Here is a 13,243-nt window from a genome sequence, read left to right as displayed (position 1 = left end):
AAATCTACTTAAGCTAGTTTTACAATTTAATTAAAATTTTTTAAATGCTACTTTTACTGAATGCCTAACACATTACTTGAAAAATTGTAATTATGCTTATAACACTCATACATTGAAGATATCGGTATATACACTATATTAAATTATAAAGTATAATAAATTATAGAGTAAATATAATATATATTTTAGTATTAATTAATTTGTAGTTTACATTAGAGGTATTACTTATTATCTCAGCTTACTTTTATTAGAAAACTATATAACAACAATAATAATAATAACATTCAATTTAATTTAAAATATCACAGAAAATTAAATAAAAATCAGTGTAAAATTTTACATTTTAAACAGCTATTACATTTGGAAATATATGAATTAATTTCAGTTCATAAAATTACATTTGATGTAATCTAGGTAAATGTCTGTTGTATTTTATATTTATTATTTATATTTTGTATTTTTTTCAAATGCATATAATTCGCACTTAAATAGCAATGACACTGCTAACATTTTGGATATCAGGAGAAAGGAAGTCGATTTTTAAGGCCATGTAAATCTATGTTATAATTAATCTTTTTAATATAAGTAAAAAAACAGAAAGTTTCTTATACATAGTTTATAACTAACAAAAAAGCTCCAGAAAGTTTAATGAATTTTTACCATTTCAATATCAAAATCTGGTGGCAATTTTCCTAGAATATCAGCAGCTAAATCATATATCATATCACCGGAAGTTTGTGCTCCAGCTCCAGTAGATCTAGCTTGAGTTAACAAAATTCCATCTAAAAGCTAATGAATTTATGTAAAAATTTTTCACATATTTGTTAACATAAATTAATAATAAAATAAACAGTTATACATTTTACCTTTATTTGAAATGAAATATTTAAGAAACACATTAAGAATAAACATTAAATATTCATTTCATTTTTAAAAATAAAAGGGTTATTTCTCGGTTATTTCTCTTTCACAAAGATTCAAATGTTGAAACACATCTTAGTTAATTTGAAAGTTTGGGAACTATGGTGACTAAGTATATTGCTTAGTTATTTTAAGTGAATCTAAAAAAATATATTCCTTATTATTAAATTTATTACCATATTACCATTTTTTATACCATATACCATTTTTTATACCATATACCATTTTTTATAATTACCTTACTTTTTTTTTTTAAATTAAATATTTAGCTTTAGAAATTTTTGTAGAAAATGGAATTATTGTAATCATATTAAGTTAAAAACTTAAACATATTATTTTACATTTGATTTTAAAAACTGCACATAAATTTAAACAATGACCTTTTTAGAGTTATAACATTTTTACGTTTTGTTCACACACAGTGGGATTATCTCACGTTTATAAAAGATTTTTATTTAAAACAGCAATGTGTTTTTAAATAATAGTTAAAATAGAAATAAAAAGCAACAGAAATTTATCTATGCAACAAAACATAGTGAATCTTTCTGCAGTAACTAGGGCCGTTCCTAGGCCATTGGCTGTTCATGTACTTTCCTAAGATTGCCGCCCCCAATAATAATAATTAAAAAGAAGAAGAAGAAGAAGAGCTCAATGGTTAATGAAATTTTTATTTCATATTCATTAAGTACTTACATATGACAAATTCTATAAATAGTACTTAAATATGATGAGTATTTTACAATGAATTTAAAATATTTAGGCATAGTTTCATGAGAGTCTGGCCGCCCGTGATTTTGGCAGCCGGTGTACTTTTACATGCTGCGCCCCCACTAGGAACGGCCCTGCCAGTAACTTCAAGAGATCAAAGAAATAATTCAATGAAAGCATCATAATAGAATGAAGAATTTCTTTATGAATTATTTTCATAGGTTCAACTATAATATAATTTATTTTCTAGAAAAATGTATAATCTATTACTATGAATGTAACACTCATTAATATTTAGAATGTAACACTCATGAATATTTAGAATAAAGAAAAAGTATAGGATACTAAGATTGATCTGATATGAATTTAAAATATTTTAACATATACAACATGAATTTAACTTTGGATTTGATATGAATTTAAAATATTTTAACATATACAACATGAATTTAACTTTTTGAATTTGATATAATCCTTTATAATTAAAACTGACTTTCATTTTAGTAAAAGATTCATCAATCATAAAACTAACTTGTTGTGTTTCTTGATTATCTTTTGTAATATCAGCATTTTCATGCAGACCAAACACTTCAGGATGTGGATTAATAGGTAAATTGCGTATATATTCTATAAAATCTTCTCTTTCATGTCCTTTAGGAATATGATAAAGGCCACTTTCTGAAAACCTGAGGTAAAAGTGAAAAATTTATGACACTTAAATGAATTATTTTAAAACATGCACATTTTAGTAATAATTATATTATCCTTGGCTAAATAAAAATCTGTGTCTTTTACTTATATTTACTTATATTACTGTGTCTTTTACTTATATTTACTTATATTAATATTACTTTTACTTATATTAATATTATATACTTATATATAAGATATTTACTTATAACATTCATCAGTTATAAGATCTTTGGTGTACACTAAAGATAGCAGTGACAATAGAAGTCTACGGTCTTTATCATCTGTTACGCGTCCACCATAATTGCATTCTCCTGTTAAATATGTCAAAGCATCTAAAGGTAATTCATCATAATCATTCAAGAACATCTGAAAAATAAAGCAAAGACTGTAACATGTTTATTTAAAGTGTTGTCATATACAGAACATTACAACAAATACTGAGGCACTATTTCAGTGATTTTTCACAATTTTATACAGAAACATTATTTAAAAATTATCATTTACGAGTAGAAGTCTTATGCGTAAGAGTAAACAGTATGATAATGTGCATGAATGAAGACATGTAGGGCATTTTTGAAAGGAAAGTTTTAAGAAGTATTTTTGAATGAATACAAAAGGATGGCATGTGGCTTAGAAGATCAAATTTGGAGCTATATCGCTCATCAAATTTGGAGCTATATCGATCATTATTAATTTCATTAAATGCCATTATTATTTGTCATTATTAATAACCATTATTAATTTCATTAAATGCCAAAGAATAAAATGGGCACTCCATGCTAACAGAATGGATGAAGACCATGCAACAAAAAAGTCTTCAACGCCAGACTAACTGGCACATGGAAAAAAGACAGACCAAATCTAAAATGGTTAGACTGCCTAGAAAATGACCTATTGATCTTAAAAACTAAAAACTAGAAAACGCTAGTAGAGAGAACACTAGCCTGGATAAAGCTTCTTAAGAAGGCCAGGACCCACCCTGGTTGTCAGGCCATTGAGGAAGGAAGGAAACAGTATGATAAAGCAAAATGCTGCAGTTCAGAAGCAGAAGTGTTTCTGTATTTGTAGACATTTCTTAGCTAATCCAACTTTTGCGTAAATGCAAATGAGAAAACTGCAGAGGTTGACTGTATCTCATGTTTGGAAGGTATAATGTAATATTAATAACTTCTCAGCCATTATCTAGCTGTTACTAAAAAAATGCTTTTGATAATTTAGTAATATAATTAACACAACCATGAATTGTGTTTATTAAGAATATAAAAATTATAAAAATGGTGAAGTTATAATGATTTATTAGACTGTATCTTCTTTAAAAGTTAATTTATTATTAACTTTAATACCTTTGAGAAACCTGAATATAGTACAGAAGAACAGGGATAAAACTTACAAGTTAGTTTCCTCACACAGTATAGTAGACCTTTGATAAGGTGGTTATACTAAGTCTGATTTTTTAAAGCTGTGGATTGAGACTCAAAAGATATGCTTAGATTTTTTTTCCTGGATATAAATTCTACTTAAGAAGTCTTAATTTCATGATACTAGGAGAACATAGACAGGTCAAAAAAACTCGGGCCTTACATGTAAAAAATTATTTGGCAATAAATCTCTTTTGCAGATGTGTAGTGGTACAACTAAATTAATAATTAATAAATTTGAAAGTTTCTTTAATGAAATTGTGTGATTTTTGCAAGGTCTGTTTATTGAATGAAGTAATGTGCTAATTTGTTTTGCTTAAAAATGAGTATTATTCTGTCAGAAAGTTTTTTAAAGAAGGTCTTAAGTCCAAAGAAATAAAATAATGCTCGAAATATGTACATTATATTTTTTCTTTTCTACAGAGAAAAAATGGGCGAAACAATTTTGCATGGGTTGACAATTCATAGAAGATGATTCTGATGAAGATTTATCACTGGAGACATTGACGACAGAAAATATTGTTTTGTTATCTCCAAGAAAAAATGTTAAGTGTCAAGAGATTAAAAGTCAGGGAGACAGCTGCAAAAATAAAGCTATCTAAAACAACTGTTTTTTTTTTTTTTTTTTTTTTTTTCCCATTCTGACCACTTTCACACAAATAACGTGTCTGCAGGATGGATACCCTGACTTCTTTCAGCAATTCAAAAATAGCAAATGTGTTGTTTACTATGAGTAGTTGTTGCAGCTTTATAAGACAAATCAAAGAAATTTTTTATTATTGATCATAACTGATGATGAAACAGAGGTCCTATATAATGATCCTATATCAATCAGACAATTAATGGAGTTGAAAAAACTGGGAAATACTTAGGAAAAACTTAGGAAAAGTAAAGGTGCAGCAGTCAATGAAAATGATTATGGCGACCATTGACCATTTATTAGAACTGTCAAGGGATCCTTCTTATAGACTTTAAAGAAAGAATAATAATCATTGATGAAAAATCTTGTAATTGCAAGATCTACAGCATGCTGGGAGAAACCTTTTTGGCATTAAAGAATTCAGCCAAGAAAACGAAGCTCAGAGCATCTCAATATTTTTCCTTGGAGCATTCCATATGAAATATGGAAAAAACTAATGTATATGTACTGTGGTTAAAAGTAAAATCCATCTAAAATATTTGAGAGTGGTCCTATTAAATTTGAATGTTAAAAATTTCATTTACTTAGGCTCTGAAATTAACTATTAAAATTATATTAATCCTGAAATCAGAAAAAAGGATTTTTGCTGGAAATCATTGCTTCTTTGGTTTAAGACCTCTTCTGAAAGCCGATAAAGATAAGGACAAAAAATCTATTACACAAGGTATTAATTAAATCAGTCTTAACCTATGCTTCAGAAATGTCGGCTTTGACTATGGAGGAAGGAAAAGCCTCAGCGATCTTTGAAAGGAAGATTCTGTGTATTTTTGGTGCTATTTTATTATGCAAGGTATTAATAAAATTAGTCTTAACCTATGCTTCAAAAAAGTGGACCCTGACTATGAAGGAAGAAAGAGCCTCAGCGATCTTTGAAAGGAAAATTCTAAGTATTTTTGGCGCTATTTTGGAGAATAATATATGACATAAACATTACAATTCCAAACTGTATGAAATTTAAAAAGATGAGGATATTATTAAATCCATAAAATTAAATAGAATGAGATGGGCAGGTCACCTCATGAGAATGAATTAAGAGAGAATGGTTCTTACTAGAAAACTAGAAAACACTAGAAAATAAATTAATTCTATAATGAAACTTCTGTTTATGGAGAATGAAGAGGACTTAAGAAAAGTTGGGAGAGACTGCCTGAATGAGGATTTTGCCATTCTAATAACTAAGCATTGGAGGTAAATTGTTGGAAGGACAGTGGAATTGGAAAGGTTTCTGAAGAAGGCCAGGATCCACAAGGGGCTGTCATGCCACTGCTACTGATGATGAAACATCTTGGGAAAATCTTTTGCATAAATTGTGCAATGAAATTAATGGTATAGCATGCTGTGCTGCAAAGTTCTATATAATAATGATCTTGTGCATTTAGCTGTCATGGTTAAAGAATCAGTTAAGAAATGTAGATTTAAAGAGCTTGACTAACCCTTTTAGAGCAGAGATTTAATTTCAAGTGATTATTAACCTGTTTTCTAAACTGAAATCTAACCTTCTTGGAAAGAGAATTAATGATTAATATGGCATACAGACCACAGTAATGGAACATTTTGTGAGTAAACCTTTAGATTACTTTCTCAAGAACAAAGAGTTGTTTGTTAAATGATAGATCTGAATACAAGGAAATTACATTCACAAATAAAATATTAAAATTTTCTATATTTATTTTAGAAGTACTTTAGGCCAGAAATTTTTGGATTTATCTGTGTATATATTTTTAAAGCTTTTAGACAAGAAAATTATTTTACATTTCTGTTGAATAACCAATTTCTTGATGTTTGACTATTGAGCTATTGATATATGCCATGATATGAACAGTCTGTAAATAAGATTAACATTTTAGAGATTTAAGCGGTTTGTAATTGATACAACCGGTGAAGCCAGAACAGTAAGTGTATTGGTTAGGTCAGTTAATCTCTACATATAATAAAAGAAAGAGTCTGTCTGTGTGTGTGTGTGTCTTTCGTTCGCGCAGCGCGTAAGCTAATAGACCCGCGGCTACGAAATTTGGTACATAGGTGCATCTAGACAAGAGCCAGTGCACCTCGAAGCGATTTTTTCGAAATTTGAATTATAATTTTTTTTTTTGTTTTGTGATGAAATCGTGTCATTTTGAGACATAATGGGCTATAGGAAAGCGAGATTTTACTCTACACACTCCATTTTCACATCATCATGAAACATAGGCACTTAGCTATTTTACAAACTTAAAATAAATTTCATGTTTCAATAAATCGATTAAATACGAATTTATTTAACAAAGGGAGCCTAACACCTTTTCAACGGGATTTTTTCTAAAAAAGTTTATTTAAAAAAATGTACAGTTTATTTTTCTTTGATTTTTGGACAGGTTAAACTTTCATCTTTGCGGCTGCTTTTACAAAAAGAATTTTGGAAAAATGATAATAATTTGTATTTAAAAAAAAAAAAAAATTAAATGAAGCTTCTGAGTACACTTTTCACATCTCACATCTTTAAAAATGTGATTTTGGCAACAATTTTCCTTTCTTATTACTGTTGATAGATTTTTGATGAAATTGCGTCATTTTGAATAGTTTCATTCTTTTAGAAATATGGGTTTGGCAACAATTCTTCATCGTATTTCTTATGTCACTGTTTTTAAGAGATTGGCATATTTCATTGCCATTTTTTTATACATATAGTACATTTTTATTGATTTTTTTGATAAAGTTGTTCTGCAGAGTAAAATTGTGCGCGGAATGTTTTGTTTTTTCAGTTTCTTTCATGTTATTTTTTGCTTATTTCACTGTCTGTAAGATATTGAAAAGTTTTGCATGATATTTTTTCTTCAACGGAAAGTTGGTTAATTTTTTTATTAGGATAATTAATATTTGTATTAAGGGATGTAGCTTATTTCATTGTAATTTTTTTCTCTTGAAAATATAAGATAAAATATCATTAATTATACTTGCTTTTCAGAATTTTTTGTTTTTTGTATTCTTTATTATTGTGCAGTTTATTTTTTTTTTGTATTCTTTATTATTTATTGCTCATTTCACTGTTTTTAAGATATTGAAAAGTTTTGAGTGTTATTTTTAGGAAACAAAGTTCTTAACCTCCTTTATACCATTTGAGTTCTTAAGACTTTGCAAAGGGAAGTTGGTTAATTTATTTATTAGAATAATTAATATTTGTATTAAGGGATATTGCTTATTTCATTGTAATTTTGTTATACATAATAACTGTTTTTTATGAAGTTGTTCTGCAGAGTAAAATTCTACGCAGTTTTCAAATTTAACGTTTGGAGTTCCCTTCAGCCATTTTCCCGGTACATTTAAAATTTATCAGCTAACTAGCAGCGAAGCTGCTAGTTAGCTGACAAAACAAATCAAACTGTAATGTGTAATGCAATCTGCATATATTTACTGATTATCGAATCTTATATTTCAGGAAATTTTATTAAGTTATATATATATTTAAAATGATGAATATACTTTCTTTAACTTAAAGTTTGTCGTATCAATAAATTTGTTGCAGAACCTTGTAAAACTTACCAGTTCTCTCTTTTGATACTTTTAGTGATTTTTAAATTGTACATTAACTATCAGTTGCAATTAATAAATCTTCCTATTAAAAATGTACTTAAGCTCTTTAACAGGAATATAATATAGCTAACTGAATGAAAGTAATTGTCTCTGTGCTAATCTTCTAATTTGCAGGAAGATCATTTAAACTTTTATACTTACAATTAATTGGTCATATCTCCAGAAGCCACTTAGGTACCTTATATATTCAAAAAATTTGGTATATTCTGTATAATGATATTTTTATACAAAAGTGTTCTTTATTTTAATCTTTATTGAGTTATCCATGAAATGAGCTTTAACCCAAGATATATTTTGCAATTAAATGTATGCAGGTAAAAGGAATTAATATATTTGCAAATATAAGTTACTTAAAAAGTAATATATAACATGCAGATGAATAACAGAAATAAGCATATATCATCTGTAGTCAAAAGCTCAATAAAAATTTAATTAAGTATAGCAACCTGAAGTTGTGTCATACTGATTCTCAAGTCTGATTCATTGAATTCATATGGAATATTCCACCCTAACGGACCAAATTTTCTTCTTTCTTGCACTAAAGCATGGAAGAAACACAGGCCAAACAGAAACTTATGCCATAATTCTGGCTGAAAAAGGAAAAAAAATAATCTTGATGTGCAAAACATTACATTTTAAATACATAACTAGCACAAATATGACAGACATTTGCTTGAAGTTTTGCTGGTATTTACCATTTAATTATTTTTTAGCATCTTTTAAAAACTTTTAAGTCATTATGTTATTCTAAAATATTCCCCCCCCTTCTTACTGCATTCCTTTGTGGTGAAACTGGAAAGCATATTCAGCTAGCAGTTGCAAGGTCTGGATTTTAAATCATGGCAAGAGCAATGAATATTTTTCATGTATTCTGTTTTGTCAAACCTAATAGACTCCAGAGTAGTGCCCATAGCAAAAAGTGGTGGACAACAATACATCACCGATGAATTTGGCAATTGAGTCTCCTATTCTTTAGTTGCCTTTTAATTGTGTGTGTGTGTGTGGGAGGGTGACTGTAAGGTTTTTATGTCTGGCTAGCAATCGAAAGATCTGGAGTTCGAGTCTCAGTGAGGGCATATCTCATTTATCCTATCTCTTGTTTTGAAAAATCTAACGACTGTATAATTCTACCATGTAGTTATCATTTGTTTGCTTTGGAAAATGCTGCCACTGCAACAATATTGCACTGCTCTACACTGACAAGGGAAAACCCATAGGTCACTAGTGACCACAGATTGATAGTCAGAATGTCTTTCAGTTATAATGAATAGTTTAATATAATTTTGAAAACTTTTCTAAATTTATTACACTGTCTGACATCAGAGACCTCATGTACTGACTGCCTGAAATCATAGGTCAGCAGTAATCACTGCTGGGGGGGACACTGGAAAACTTTGGCTGATTTAATTTACAAACTTTATCTAAATTCATTTTAGTGCAGCATATTGGTGACGTATGGGTTTAACCTTCATTATTGTTAACTTGTAAGTCATCTATGACCAACAACTTTAATAGCTATTTTTTGCAGTTTTTATGTTTGATATCCACATAAATTTAACAAAATCTCTTTTCATTCAGAATCTTAAAAATTGTATTTATTTTATGAATTACAAAACAGTCCTTGTTCCTTACCGGGGGGGGGGGGAAAGAATTAAAAAGGTAAATTTTTTAAAAAAATGGAATGTTATTCAAATAATTTAATTACATGCATTCGCAGAATATTACATTACTAGCATAATTATTTATTTTTATTATATCAATCACTATATTATGCATCGTTAACATATTTTAAAATTTAATATTAAGTTTTCAGATTACTAAAAAAGTCTATTCAGTTTTTAATAACATGATTCACATTCACAATGTTCTTGTTTTACCTTATCACAGCCATCATAAAAAGAAGGATTTGATATAGGATCACTGATGTATGAGCGCAAAAGGTTGGCTTTCAGTCCTTTTGGTGGTTCATTTGTCATCTTCACCCCTATTTTAAAAACAAGATATACACAGTATGAATCAAAGAACTGGAAAAGCTACTATGTATCTCGTACTCATCTAAGAATATGAAAAGTAAATTCTTCATATAAAGATCCTAAGTCAAGAATTATATAGCCTTCTTAGTCAAGTCAAGAATTATATAGTTCTTAAGAGCTCTACAGTTGGATTTATATGTATGTTTCCATAATATAAAACTAGAAATCCACATATATTTATTAAAAAAATTATACCAAATTTGTATGTTTCTAGCAATTTCTTGATGGTACTGGACACAAAGAATAAAATTACAGACAGGACAAAAGTTTTATATAGCAGAATTCTCAGACATTATTACTGAATTATGGAATTAGAAGCTAGTAATCATAATTTCAGTATATAAATAGGAAAATCTCATATATACATATATCTAAAATTATATACTAGACAGAATTAAGCTGAAAAGTTGCTCTTCTAAGGTGTGTTATAAAATGAAATTTGTACAAAACTGAAAACATTTTAGCTTATGACTTTCTAATACTTATAAGTTTTAAATTTTTCTTTATTTTTCGGTACTTTTTGAATTATAGAAATAATTTTTTTTGTGTGTGTTGTTGCTGGTGTTATATACATTTAAGTGTTGCCTTTAAAAATAACGTGGGCTCAAACCTTTGTTGTGCCATTTGCTTGACTATGTTTAATAATTATGTACAATTCTTGGATTTTGTGAAGAGATTTTATTTTCTAGGGAAATTATTTTAGTTTTTGCATGGGTTGGGGTAATTTTAATGCAATTTTGTATTATATTTTCAAAAGAACTTTATTTAGAATGAGTAAAATTCTTTTATGATACATTTAATTCAAATAAATGAGAATACACTTAGTAATACTGAATTTAAGACTTTTTAATAATATTATTTAACACCCTTCTAAGATCTATATTTGAAAATAAGGCATCACAATTCCTAACATGATAAAATATGATCAACATTTAGCAAAGAAGAAAGCAAACACAAAAATAATAAAATATATGGAATCTCCCTAAATTATTTGCCCTTAATTCATGAGTTTCTGAAATCATAACTTTTGTACCTGATGATAAAAAATGTGATTAACCTTTTCCTCAACACCAGTTATTTAGCAAGAAAAACATACCATTTTGGAGGATGGAGACAGGAAAAGTGTCTGATGGATAACTAGTTAGCCATAAGCGGAAATTTATGTTAGTCTTATCTGGAGTTATGATCTAGGAAAAAAAAAAAAAAAAAAAATTAAACAGCAGTAGTACTTCAATCAGTGATATCTTAGCTGGTTAAATGGCATTTAGAAGAATTAAAAAAAAAATTTCTTAATTAACCAAGACTAAATTTAGTTCAGTGGATACATTTTAGTACAGAAAAATATATAACATTGACTAATTTATAAACTGGAACTTTTTCATTATGAAGTATTTTAATTATAATATTATTAAATTTTATATCACATACTACTAGTAATTTTATGACGGCTTCTCTGAAAAACTATATAGCTTTACCCTTGAAATAAATTTAAAATAAATGAAATCAGAAAAGCTATGTAGGTAATTTAATTTCATATATTGAAGCTATTACTTCTTCACATATGTTTTCTAATGTATTCATCCAGCTTGTAGCTAAGTGGCAGTTTTGCAGAACTACCCAAGAACCATCTTCTAAAGCTTTATCTATCATAGATTTTGCTATGGGACCCTAAAATAAAAAGCGTCATGAAATGTACAGAATGGTTTTAAAATCATTGAATAAGAAGAAGCATTAGTAATAAAAATATGACAACTGGCATACAATATATTGTTGAAAAACAGGAATACATTAAGTGATTTGTCTTTTAGTTTTATACGCATTGTTAAAAGCTTAGACTGCATATGATTAAAATATTTTCATATACATTCTGATGAAATATGTCAAAAAAAGGGGGGGGAGAGAAGATCATTAATGATTAAAAAGAAAATATCTATATTAATGTAATTTAGATTTGTATTATTATATAACATTTAAGTAATTTTGAAATATTACTTGTCCTTGTCCCAAAGATATGCTTTGAATTTTGTTGCCTGTCATGTCAATGTCATATCCAAATTTCAATAAAGCAGCCATTGGATCAGCTCCAGGTGAAAGAACAAAGATGAGAGGTATGCAGCAGTTGGAATCTGCATATGATCCAACCAAATCAAAAGTTGGAGGTTCAATATAAGACTGACCCATGTTTTTCCAGACAAAATTCTGAAAAAAATTTACAATTTCAGTAAATGCAAAATACAGCTTAAGCATTTTTTAAATATATTGTAAATATATTTGAGGAATAACTTACAAGAAATGAAAGTACTTTGGAAACAGGAGGAAATTATGACAATCATACTTGGTACAGGTAATGATTTCGTTAATTTGTTATTATTAATAAAGTAGAGAAGGATAACACGAGAAATTCTTAAATTTTGAGTAGTTGAACCAAAGGAAAGCTTATTGAAATTTTTAATTAAAAATGTATTTAAAAGAATACTGATAATTTAATACAAAAATATTCATATCCCTGCAGTGAATTAAGTTTTACCTGCACAGCTGGAATGAGCTTATCTGGTCGAAGACATCGCAGTACAGCCATTTTATTAAGCCCATCTAATTCCCCAAATGGAGCAGGATACTCAATGGTATGTGGATTAGGTGAATCATATACTTCTTTCCAACTAGAAACTCTATTCTGAACACCTGAATTGAAAAAAAGAAGTGTAGTAGATTAAGGTACATAATATTTAATACTTCACAAAAACAAAATGTGAATGTGAAATCATTTTTAGGAAGAAAAATAGCTAAAATTAACTTTAAACCTTAAAATTGTATACTTAAAATGATTTAAAAGTGTATGATATCGCAGTTGTCAGAAGCAGAATGAAAACAAGAAGTGATTTTGAAAAGAAAAACAACTAAATTAAAAGGTATTATAAGAGAAAAATAAGTCTTCCTCTTTTTTACAATATATATTGAGATACAAAAGCACATTAAAAAAATAAAAATGAAAGACTTTGAAGAAGTTAATGAATAACAAATATAAAAGAAAAGAAAAGATAGAAACTCACTGATTATTAAATTTCATTAAATTTTTATGTAATTTTGTATTTTGAAATTATAACATCACTGATCCTGTCTAATTCCTGTCTCCATCACCTGTCTAATTTTTCTCAAAACTTTACAGAAGTTTAGGAAAAAAAAATTCTCAGAAAAGATTT

General features: G+C 28.0%; 1 protein-coding gene across 1 annotated transcript in view; it reads right to left on the bottom strand.

The window, feature by feature from the left end:
- Positions 1-13,243, bottom strand: part of LOC118199199 (dynein axonemal heavy chain 3-like) — a 229,218-nt gene that overhangs the window by 43,780 nt on the left and 172,195 nt on the right. The window contains exons 63-71 of the mRNA XM_085820011.1: positions 12,571-12,725; positions 12,036-12,242; positions 11,595-11,711; positions 11,140-11,230; positions 9,888-9,994; positions 8,457-8,600; positions 2,525-2,688; positions 2,162-2,315; positions 661-789 (exon numbers count right to left, since the gene is read on the bottom strand). Coding sequence (XP_085676137.1) covers positions 661-789; positions 2,162-2,315; positions 2,525-2,688; positions 8,457-8,600; positions 9,888-9,994; positions 11,140-11,230; positions 11,595-11,711; positions 12,036-12,242; positions 12,571-12,725 — 1,268 coding nt within the window. The remainder of the gene's footprint in view (positions 1-660; positions 790-2,161; positions 2,316-2,524; positions 2,689-8,456; positions 8,601-9,887; positions 9,995-11,139; positions 11,231-11,594; positions 11,712-12,035; positions 12,243-12,570; positions 12,726-13,243) is intronic.

This window comes from Stegodyphus dumicola, chromosome 7 (assembly GCF_044657685.1).
Source record: "Stegodyphus dumicola isolate Sdum_Otavi_A_Nest chromosome 7, ASM4465768v1".
Taxonomy (NCBI): Eukaryota; Metazoa; Arthropoda; class Arachnida; order Araneae; family Eresidae; genus Stegodyphus; species Stegodyphus dumicola.
The sequence above is the reverse complement of the archived record's forward strand: the minus strand, read 5'-3'. Positions and strand labels throughout refer to the sequence as shown.